We start from the raw sequence: 12,212 nt of genomic DNA on the forward strand, positions 1-12,212 counted from the left end.
AATTGCCTTTTGTGTGAGCAAGTTTGGTCCCTCCATTGGAGGCGAACTGGAAAACATATCGTTGTAGCATTCATCCTAATCGTGTTTCGATTTTTCCAGAAAGTATATCAAGTAAAATCTTATTTTATTTTTTAAATGTAGTAAAAAGTTAATAAACATGTATAAATTTGACTGGACAACAAAATGTACAGTTAGAATAACTATTTATGTTCTTATGTAATCCGTATACAAATAGGACGTTTTTAGAGATCTCTTTTATCTTTAAACCATTTTTTCCATTTTTATTCTTTTATTAATTTTATACACATACAATTAATATTTTAATAGAGAAAGAGAAAAAATAAAATTTTACACGCATATACAATTAATATTTTAATAGAAAAATAGAAATGTTAAAATTATAAAATAATGATAATATATGTATTGAAATTAATAATATTAGTACGCGTATAAAATATGAAAGTGTTATCTATTCAAATACAGAAATAGTATTGTCTATAAGATTATTATCAAAATATATATATATATATTGTCTATAAAATTGTGTATAAGATATCACGTAAGACGAAACTTCCCAAATAATTACCGTGGTAATTAAGCTAAAGATACTTTGATTTAAACTTCCCAAGTAATAACCAGCGGTAAACATAAAATAGGGATAGTATATTAACCAGATTAAAAACGATTTACTGTAATCTTGCGCGGCAAGGAAAGTACAAATACACAATACAATTCGAAAAGGGAAAAATTTTCCAAAACCTTTCAGCAATAGGTTTAGGGTTTGGGGTGTATAAATTGTTGTAGAAAGTTTGGGTTTGACCCAACTTTGACCAAATATTTAGAAGGGACCCACTAGCTAGAAAGTTTCGGAGATAGTCCGAACTTGTTCGTCTTCGTGAGGAGATGAAGTTCGTATATTCATAAGCCATATTTGGTGGTGATATGAATATGAAATAGCTAGCCAAAGTTGTTATGTTGAAACCAAGTGGAATGTGAAGATTCACAAACCCACATTGATCATGTAATAAAAGCACAAGCTATTTATATAGTATAATGTGTTAGAGGAGTGTAACTTGACTTGTCACTCTACTGGTTGGGCCTTAGTTTGGGCTTGGGTCGTGGACAAAATTATTTTCGATTTTGGTCCATTGTTTGGTCCGATTCAATTGATTTGGTTCGATTGAGTCAATTGAATAATTCCCATGATTGTGCTGTTAGATATAACAGTTGGATATGTATATATATATATATGTATATACATTGGTCAGAATCTCTCTAAAGTTTTCCAGAACTTGTTTTTTGAGTTTTTTCCAAAACAAATCACATGAGAGCTCCTGAACCAACTGGAAAATGGTTTTCTCTTCTTTTCTTGTCGTGTCAAGTCTAAGAGAGAGTTTAACGATGTTCCGTTCCGCCCTTACCTTCTCCACTAGCGCCCGGTGCTCGAAGGTAAACCCCACGCCGTTGTATCCTGGGAGACGGTTGCAGTAGCGTTGTGCGTCAGAGAGAACGTGGCAAATACGTCTTAAGGACAGCGATTCAAAATCGTGCCTCGGTTTCGTATCTCTATCCTTATTTACTTTGCAATTTTCATGTGTTGTTGTTTATATGAATTGCCATATGAATGAAATCCAGTAGTTTTATATTATTCAATATTCGTTTGCAATTGTTGTTTAATTTCGCACATATACATGAAATAATCTCAAGATAAATAAGAATCGACTCTACAGCCTCTCATCACACCACACTAAGTTCTCTATACTTCTAATCTCTCTTCTTCGATTCTCATATATAAATTGTTTTTGTTTTTAATCGCTCTACAAAGATATTCAATAATCATGTCAACTGACAAGAAGATTATTCTCAAGAGCTCCGATGGCGAGGTCGATGAGGTCATCGCCCTACAATCACAAACAGTTAAGTAGATGATCGAAGATGATTGCACGGAGAACGGGATCCCACTCCCTAACGTGACTGCCACGATCCTATCCAAGGTCATCCAGTTCTTGAAGAAGCATGTCGAAACCCCTAAGGAGGAAGAGAACGACGGCGACAAGGCCGCCGATCAACTCAAGGAGTGGGACAGGGACTTCCTGAAAGTCGATCAGTCGATTCTTTTCGATCTCATCCTGGCCGCTAACTATCTCGACATCAAAAGCTTGTTGGATGTGACTTGCCAGGCAGTTGCGGACATGATTAAGGTGAAAAACACCGGAAGAGATCCGCAAGACATTCAACATAAAAAACGATTTTACAAAGGAGGAGGAGGAAGAGGTTCGCAGGGAGAACCAATGGGCCTTCGAGTGAACGAAGAAACCAAGTGCTATCATAATTTTTCCCTTTTAAATTTTTATCAATTTTTTTTTTTATGTTGATCTACACGCAGTTTTTCTATTGTTGTTTTAATTAGTTTTTTATTTAGCTTTGCATTACTAATAAAACAATTATTTTGATTCTGTGAGGGTTTTTTTTCTTTAAAAAAAAATTAGTACTTGCATTGTCGTGGTTTATAGTGGAATATTGGCCTTCAATCTTGTTTGCCTTCAATTGGGATAGAAATCGTTGAACAAAGCGCCGATTGCGGAGTTAGGATCCGAACTTTTTGAAGGGTTCAAATATAACTTTTAAATTGGTTTAATTAAAAAATAATTATATAAAATATAAAAAAAATTAAAATTAAATAGATTCGTTGAACTTGTTAGATTGTACGTGACTCTACCACTAACTTTAGAATTTTGTAAGCGTTTTCCAACTCAGAGAATCGGTAGAATGTACGACAAGGAAGAATTGCCTCAATTGAGAAATCAGGGACGTAAGAATGCATTTGACTTGCATGCTTTACTTTAGGCAGAGAATATGCGGTGATTTTCTAATTTTGACATGTTAAAATTATTTTTCAATCTCATCATCATCGACTAATTAAATTTTAATTATCCACAATCACTAGTTGACCTTAAAACAACACCACCATTTCCATCACCATGACCTACCACCTTCACAACCACTGCCACCGCTGACCACCACCTCCGGCAACAATCCCACCACTTACCACCACCATCGTTAATTTAAAAAATTATGGTCTGTTTCTAAAAATAGAAAATGAGCTATCAGAAAATATTGTAAATACGAATAAAGCACTAGGGTATATATTTGCCGTATGATCGAATAAAACATGTATAAATTGTTAGTATAGTTTATAATTGAATAAAGATATGTATAAATTATCAAAAATAAACCGTAGTTTATGAATGAAGCACTTAGAAAGTTTAAATATTCAAAAGAATTAGGGTGTGCATTATATACTTTAAATCGAAAAACCAAATCAAACCGAATAGTTTGGTTTGATTTAGTTTGATTTTAAAGAAAAAAATTAGTATTTCGGTTTGGACCAAACCGAACCATTTTAATAATAGTTTAATTTGACTTTAAATTTTTTAGTTTGGTTCAAATTAATCGATTAAAACCGGAATAGACAATTAAAATTTCTAACCCATTAATTAATCTATATCATTTTTATTATTCTAAAACAATAAAAGATCATTATGTTGTGTATCCAAATTTTTTTATTATGCTTATTAATTTTATCTTTTTATTGAAAAGATTGAATAATTATTTATTTCGTAAGTTATTTATTTAGATGTTATGTTAGTTTCACTTCACATTATATAAATGTATGGATGTTAACTCCGCATTAATAGTTTATTTTGTTAATTTTATTTTATTAATAGAGAAAATTAGATTTTATATTTTAAAATTTAGTTTGAACCGAATCAAACCGAATTAAACCGTTTTATATTAATTTAGTTTGGAAAAGAAAAATAGTTCAACTTGGTTTGAAAAATCTCAAACCGTTTTGAATATAATTCTATTTGGTTTGATACTCAAACCGAACAGAACCAGAATGTCGAGAAACTGTCGTGAGTATCAAAATTAGACTTGTGCTGTAAGAAATCAAAATTAAAGAAGATTTGGACCGTGGTAATTCTGTCGTGAGTTTCACATGGATTGATGTGTTAATTTATGGACACAATTGAATTAAACAATCTACACTACGGCTGAAGAATAAGTTAGCACGATCAACATTGATAAAAGTCTCTTGTGCTAATCTAGTTGTTGAGTGCTTTACAAGAAAAATCTCAGATAACTTAACTCATCTAAGAACGCAATATTCTTATCAATCTTTAAACAACGGACGAATATTCTCCAAACAGAAAAGGATGGTTGGATTATGCTGATCGGCCTAAGTTGTTCACCTATAAATAGTTTTTCCTCTCATTTGCAATTAAACTGCTTTTTAATAGAGAGAACTCCTATTAAAAAGCTCACGAGAAAATCTCTTCACTTTGTTGCATAACCAAACTAATTCTCAATCGATTGATTATGATAGATAATCAATCGTTGTGAGCAACTACTTCCGAGCTGAAGAGTTGAGTGAAAAGAAGGTGTAAAATTGACTGTATCAATTATAGAGATATATTAGGGAAGATATTCAGAAAGCATCGTTAAAGTTAAGGGGGAGCTTTGCACTGAGAAGATAATTTGGTCTGAGACGGACGTTGTTGACACAATCTTGGATAGAGTATTGTATCCGCTTTTGCATATCACCGAACAGTTTTTCTGAGACTGTGGAGTTTAGAACGACTAAGAGTTGCTTATTTTGGCAAAATGACCTAACTGTGATATGAGAAACTATGTTGATGAACATGTTGTATCGAGACAGGTATCCACAATGTTACTGGATACACGACACGATACTGATTTTAGTACAGTACATAAGTATATGTAGGGGTGGACAAATTTTGCCGAACCGATCGGTTCCGACCGACATTATCGGTTTCGGTTCCGTTTCGGTTATAGATCGGTTCGGTGTCGGTTGCTGATATTTTATGAAATAACCGACCGACCATTTTCGGTTCGAAACTGATCAGTTCGGTTGAAAAACCGAAACCGACACAAATAATTAATTATACGTTTTAAGTATTTGTTCTCTATTGTATTTGTTTTAGATTAGATCTGAGACGAGAGACAACAGAAAATTTCTAGATCTGAGACAATCAACACAAGATTACTCAAACTCTCATCGTCTCTCCACTAAAAATCTCGATGATCTTCTCTGTTTCGGTGTTTCCTACCAGGAAACAATTCTCAAATCTCAATCTCAAAGAGAGGTGACGACATAGAACCTTATTCAGAATGAAGGTGAAAGATTGAAGCTGGAAGACGCCAGCTCTGCTTGTGAAGATATCGTAGCAATTGATGGTGACCTGTTGTCATCCACGTCGATGACCACGCAACGCAACCCATCGATTTGATTGTGAAGATGACACCGATAGATGAGTTTAGTCATAAACTGTTCTTTACTTTGCTAGTGTCGGTTCATTAACCAAAGCCAATTCCTTGAATAGATTATTCTAGAATAGACTTAACTCGATTCAAATAAATTATGTTGACGAGTTATTTTTGTTATTAAAAAAAAAAAAACACATCGACAGTCTCTCTCCCTCCATCTTCTTTCATCTTCCATCTCATCTCTCCCGCTTATGACTTATCTTCTTCGATATGCTCTGATGATTTCGCTGACCGATTCAATCTGAATCGACCATACCATATCAGAGTTTGCGGTCATATGGATTGCGTCAACTCGAGTACGTGTTACAGTTCATTACAAGGTTCCGATTCTACGTATATATGTTATAGATGCACGTTATATAATTAATCGTAAAATTTGAATTTAAAATAAATTAAAAATAATTTATTAAATTAAATTATTTAATATATATATGTAAAAATATATGTTTAATTTATAGTAGTAGATAAAATAGAAGAATATACGTTTTTTTTTTTAATTATTAAATTTATATTTATTTTAAGATAAAAAAAATATATTTAGATTTATACCACGTGAGTATCTTTAAATAAAATTGAATTTTAATTTCAAGTATTGTTAAAAAAAGTATCAATTTTTTTATGAAGATTCCTTCCAGAAATATCGGAAAATTTCTAGTAATGATATTTGCTACGACTCCTTAGATGAGTAATTGTGCTTCATTTAGTATAGTGATATACTATAGATCATTAAAACTAGCAAATTAAACTAGTTGAGCAGATTGCTGAAAGACAGAGTTGTGAATTGAATTCATGTCGTTTGTATGGATATGTCAGTTGATTTGAGAGTAAATCATAACAAGTCTTCACCGCCAACGATGAAGTCGGGCCAAGAATGAACCAACAATCAATTCAAATCATGACCGTGGCAATCAGAATGAGCATAGTCGTCGATCCAAAGATGGTGGGATGATAAATGGGAAATGGTCTGTTTTTAATCTGGCACAACTTCTGTTTTGTTACGGGTTTAGCAAGAGTTGGCTAGCAACTAAATGATGGGCGTTTATTTGGTAAATCGGATATTAGCTGTGGATTGAGTGTTTGGGTAGTGTAGTACACGTTAGATGACATGTCGTCTGACATGTATTATGTTCTGATTGGCTTGTTTTGCCACATAGTTTTCATGTCGGAATAAACTAACTTCTTAGACCATTTTCAATGCATGAATCTTTTAATTTAGCCAAATAAACAATAATTAGATAAGAAGTGAAAAATAAGGGACTTTAAATTTTGTATTTCAATGCTAGTCTCTAAGAAATAAAATATAAGAATGTCTCCGTTGCTAAATGTAAAAATTGGATTTTGATTTTGGACCGTAATACATGACATGATATGAAAAATTCAAATATTTTTTTCTTCCAATTTTTTTTATAAGCTTTCTCTTTCCACAATTCAAATGTCATTTTATAATATTTTATCATTAAATATGTAGGGATACATAATTTATAAATTAATCAAATTTTTTTATAATTTTAATTTATAAATATTTAATTTAAATTGAAATTTAAAGGTTGGATTTATAGAATAAAGTAAATCAATTTTTATTTTTTTTCAATTTATGTATTATTTATATGGCACAAATTAAGTTTTAAAGTTGGGTTTTCTAATCCGGATGCTTTAATATTCTGACATTGAAATTTAAAGCTAACAATTAAATGAAAAGTAATAAGGAAATGAAAGAAAATGAGTGTTGTGTCATATTTAGAGACGGTCTCTTATTTTTTAGACTCAAATGTACAATCAGCAAAATTGGAGACTAAACATATTTCTCCAATACTTGATCAGACTCTTATATTTTACAACTAGATTTTGGAGGTGCTCTTCGAGATTTATTTATGGGAGTATATTATCTATCGTTCTCTCTTACACATTGACGACATAAATAAAAAAAAAATAACATTACCATAAAATAATATACATGTCAGATGACATGTCGACTGACATTTGTTAGACAATCTTCGATGCAAGCCTTTTAAATCTATGTGGACATTAAATTAGAGATCAAAATATCTTTGGAGTAAAATATAGAAGGTCTCTTATTTTAGCTGATATACATTGAGCATCTTAATGTGAGACAACACAATTTTTTTATTTCTCTCTCCTATACCTTTGAATTTATTGCGACTTTTTTCTTGTCTTTTGTGTGCTTTATCGATTTGGATAGAATTTAGGTGAAGAGTTATAGGTGTGTTAGGCATATTTGTCTTTTCTTTTAAATAATTTACACATGGAAAATTTATCCAACTCAACACTTAACCTTAAAAATATAATTAACTTTCCATTAAATTTACCATCATATTAAGTTAATAATTAAATAATTAAAAATGCAAAATTAGTTGGGTCCACATCTCTTTCCTTCTCCTCCGGCTCTAATTTGGAGCATCTGCAGCGGAAAATTCAAATGATTTTTAGGTTCGAATTTAAACCCAATTTGCGGTGGAAAATAAATTAAGATTCTAATTTGGAAGGAAAAAATCCAAAATTTTCACACTCAAATTCTTTTTTTAAAATTTTATTTTTTCTAATCTAAATTATATTTTAACTAAAAAATAAGATCATAATATCTATTTATCAATAAATTAATTTAAGTATTTTTAATTTATAAAAAAATAATTAATTTATGATTTGAGTTGGGATATACGATGGAAAAAATTGATCCCAAATTTTTATATATCCAAATTTTTTATCTTTTTAACTATGCATCTCCTATATGGTAAAACTTGACTATTAAAGTTGGTCTTGCCACTAAAGATGCTCGTATCTCCTCCTTTCCTTTCGCTCTCTTTATCTCTCCCCCTGATTTAACTAAATGGTTGCTATTAAAAATAGAAAACAACTGTTCATTAAAATTCGAAGTATGTGAACTCTAAGCGATCGGAGTTTGCGATAGAGATGATGACTTGGGTTTCGAGGTGAGAGGCGGAAAGTTGGGTGGTGGGAGTGGTGACGACTGGTTGGGCGATGGAATCTGAGTTGGGTAATCCGGGTTTAGATGTCAGGACGAAAACATAGCGATGGATGGTGGCTGGAGAGGCGACGATTTGGTCGAAATCATGATTTTTGGTGGTGGTTATGAGGGTGGCAGATTGGGAAGGGGAAACATCTCTCTCTCTCTCCCATTCTCATGTTTAGTGTTTCATCTCGTATGTTATGTTCATAACAATATTGCAAATTCCTAGTGTTTGTAATTTGATCGTGGTTTCTTCAAAATCGTTGATTTTTGTTTGATGTTGGATTTCTCATAAAAGAGATCAATCACGGCGGTGACGGTTTCATGGTATCACCAAGCTGTCGCTAATTAAATCGAAACATGTACTTAGGTTGACGACGTTGGTCGGAAAAAAGAATTCGACATAAGAGATGGTGGAGGGTCATAGTGACGAAATTAGGATCTGAATTTATCGAATTAAATTTTAAATATAATGGTTGAATTTATAAATATATGAGATTAAATTATTTTAAAATAAATTTAAATTAATTTTGAAATATATTTAAATTAATTTTAAAATGAATATATAGTAAATTTTTTAAATTATAATGAATTCAATGAAAGTGAACTCATTGTACAAAAGAAAAGATAGCTCCGTCGATACATTTGTGGGGTGACAAATGGGTTGAGAGTTGAGACCGTGCGAGGCGTTAAAGAGTTTGACTGATGTTAATGTTTTATTTAACTGCCATTAATTTGTTTGTGAATGTAAACTCTTATGTGGTAATTAATTTTCGAAATGTAATTTGTTTTAATTAAAAAAACAAACATGTAAACTCTTATTCTATGGATTTTGGTGTCAGAAAAATATAAATAAAAAGTTAAATACACGATATTTGTATTGGAGAAAAACATAAGTCTATTATTTTTTCCTTCCTTGACTTGGCTGACTGAAGAGAGTCTTGCATCGCGGATGTTCTTATTCTCTAATTGGCTTGTTATGACACATAGGACCATGTCGAAGAAAACTGAGGTGAAGGACTAAAATTCATCTTAAATAGTAAACGTTGAGGTTTTCGTTTCTCAATCAAACAGATAGGAGTTTTTGAGACGAAAAACTGAAACTTTAGGGACCGTAAATATAGTTTGGTTTGGCCAATGACAAATGCGTCGGCCCTTTCACGTTACGTCGTGTTTTCCATTTTGTTGCCCACTTCCTCCTCTGCGTCAGCCACCACTGACGACGGTTCATACTCCGTCCAAACTACTCTATCGTCGCCATTGTGCCTCTACACGTACGGAGGTCTCTCTCTCGATCTCGATTCAGTGTAGTTTTGTGTTTCTGCTTTTAAATCGCTTGTTTGAGCAGTTGTGAATTTCCCAGTATTTTGTTGTTCACGTTAATGAGGTGTGCAATTAGTTTTTGGTAATTGGATTTCTGTTGCCTTCGATTTCTCATTCAACAATCAACTGTGTTATCTTCTCTCTCGCTCAGGCTGCATTGTGGATCCTTTAAGCTCTAAGCTTCGGTGGAAAGAAGAAACAAGAGAATAAATCATAATTACGACTCACTCAAAGTAAATTAGCAAATGGTGAGTCTTTGGACGGTAGCAAAATGCATCCTTTGTGTTTCATATTTGCTAGTATGTTTAATTTTTCATTTTCCTTTACTCTTTTTTGGCAAATTGAAACCTACTGTTTCTGATCAATTGAAGGGCTGTTACATGCTTTTGTAGATGTATGACTTGAATCTGATAATCGGTTTAATCTGTCTCGAAATGTTATTAAAAACTTTCAGGCAAGCACATTGCGGTTGTATTTGACTTGTATAAGGAACACACTTGACGCTGCTATGTGTCTGCAGGTAACATCTCAGTTTTCACTTTCATAATCCAGAGAATTTACTTGCTTAAATGAAATACCTCAGAGTTTAGTATCATGGCTAAGTTAAATCAAGTTATGCATCCTTCGTACTTAAATGTTTGTTCAGACCTTTCGATAGCTTGGTGTTTTTTCTCCTTAAATTACCACACGATGGTTTTCTTTGCATTAGGACACATGGTATTTAGGAATCCTTTATTTCTTCTTCTTTCTTGTCATTGGATCTTTCATTTTAGTGAAGCTGCTCCTGATTGATTTTAACTCTTGTGTATTTGCTGGTTGCAGAACTTTCCTTGTCAAGAAGTCGAAAGACACAATAAGCCAGAAGTCGAACTAAAGTATGCTTGATTTTAGGTCGTCCTGGAATCTGGATTGTGTATTCTGTTAAATAGCTGTGTATTGTAAGTTGTAACTTCTCATTTGTATTTTGCAGGACCAGCCCTGAACTTTTGCTGAATCCTGTAAGACTTTATCTTTCACCCTAAATAAAACAATAGCTCTAATAGGTCATTGTAATTGATAATGTGGTATATATGGCATCTATTAGCATCATAAAATTTTCCTTTGTTTAGCTGCATAAAGTCTTGGTTATGAATTAAGCTGAAAATTCATAAGCTTTGAGCTCTTTGGGCTCGGTGGAATGTTGGAGAGTTTAACGTACATGTCAGCCCAAGATACTCCTTTTCCTATAAGTTCTCATTATTATCTTATAAACCTGCGTTTCTGGGGGATCGATATGGGTTATGCTACCCGTGAATTTTTAATTGATTGCTTATAGCATTAGTGTTATTTAAGTTATTACTGTAGGCATGTGCCACAAGTAGCTCATTAGTTTGTACATTTCCATTCTATTGCAATTTGGATCTTATAATTGTATATTGAATTGCAGGTTTTGATATGTCGAAATGAGGCTGAGAAATGCTTGATAGAGACATCTATCAATTCATTACGCATAAGCCTCAAGGTGAATTTAAAATTTACCCCTGTACCGTGATACTGTTTACAAACAAATTGCTGCTAGTCATCCAAGCAAGAACTTGCAAACTATGTTATACTGTTGTCCGAAATGAATAGTTGAAAGTGGTAGTTGCATATCATAATATACTAGGCTTGTTTCCCTTTGAAGTTACAGTCATTTTGTCCTTACCAGCTTCTTCTTTGTGTTATTGTAGGTTAAGCAGGCGGATGAACTTGAAAACATACTAACCAAAAAATTTCTTAGATTTTTGTCAATGAGAGCAGAAGCCTTTCAAGTTTTGAGGAGGAAGCCAGTGCAGGTAAGCCTTGTATGACGTACCACCTAAACCGAAATGAGATGTTACATGCTGAAAACCTGAAGTGATTGCAAATTTACTTTTCACTAAGAATTGCCATTTTCATGATCAAATATATGTCTGGGGTTGTACTCTAATACATAATGATATGCTTTCAAGGTATAATGTTGGCACAAAGAAGCTTATGACTCGTAATGTTTGGCACAAGAAAGCTATGGCCAAATTTCAGCTGGTTTTTTTTTTTCTCACATTAGGTCTCTTGACTGGCACAAATGCACATTGTTTTGTTCTGGCCTGTTTTTTTTTTTTTTTTTTTTAAAATAAATCATCCACTTTGTTGACTTTAATTTATAAATGTACTTCTTTGTTGACATTCTCCTTTTCATTATTTTTTTTCTTCTTTTGCAGGGTTATGACATAAGCTTTCTTATTACCAACTACCATTGTGAGGATATGCAAAAACACAAACTCATTGATTTTATCGTCCAATTCATGGAGGTAACCTAGTATGTTATGTGGTACATAATTTCTGTAATTTTTAGGCTTTGTTAACCCATTACCCTCAAACTGCAGGACATTGATAAAGAGATCAGCGAATTAAAAATGTCGGTTAACACTCGTGGGAGGCTGGTGGCAACGGAGTTTCTGAAGCAATTCATTTAGTGTAAAACTATGAATTTTGTTTACAACAGCTTCACTGTTAGTGAACTCTCGATAGAAATTTGTTTAATATTAAATGTGTG

General features: G+C 32.7%; 1 protein-coding gene and 1 pseudogene across 1 annotated transcript; both read left to right on the forward strand.

Moving 5' to 3' along the window:
- Nucleotides 1-1,838: 1,838 nt before the first annotated feature.
- LOC139881033 (SKP1-like protein 1B) lies at nucleotides 1,839-2,307 on the forward strand (annotated as a pseudogene).
- A 6,092-nt stretch (nucleotides 2,308-8,399) lies between these two features.
- Nucleotides 8,400-12,132, forward strand: LOC139881032 (actin-related protein 2/3 complex subunit 4-like). The gene is made up of 8 exons (XM_071865569.1): nucleotides 8,400-8,528; nucleotides 10,113-10,178; nucleotides 10,481-10,533; nucleotides 10,629-10,656; nucleotides 11,085-11,159; nucleotides 11,368-11,472; nucleotides 11,878-11,967; nucleotides 12,043-12,132. Exons 1-8 carry the CDS (start codon nucleotides 8,400-8,402, stop codon nucleotides 12,130-12,132), a joined length of 636 nt encoding a protein of 211 aa, XP_071721670.1.
- Nucleotides 12,133-12,212: the final 80 nt, after the last annotated feature.

Source organism: Rutidosis leptorrhynchoides, unplaced genomic scaffold (assembly GCF_046630445.1).
Source record: "Rutidosis leptorrhynchoides isolate AG116_Rl617_1_P2 unplaced genomic scaffold, CSIRO_AGI_Rlap_v1 contig106, whole genome shotgun sequence".
NCBI classification, from domain to species: Eukaryota; Viridiplantae; Streptophyta; class Magnoliopsida; order Asterales; family Asteraceae; genus Rutidosis; species Rutidosis leptorrhynchoides.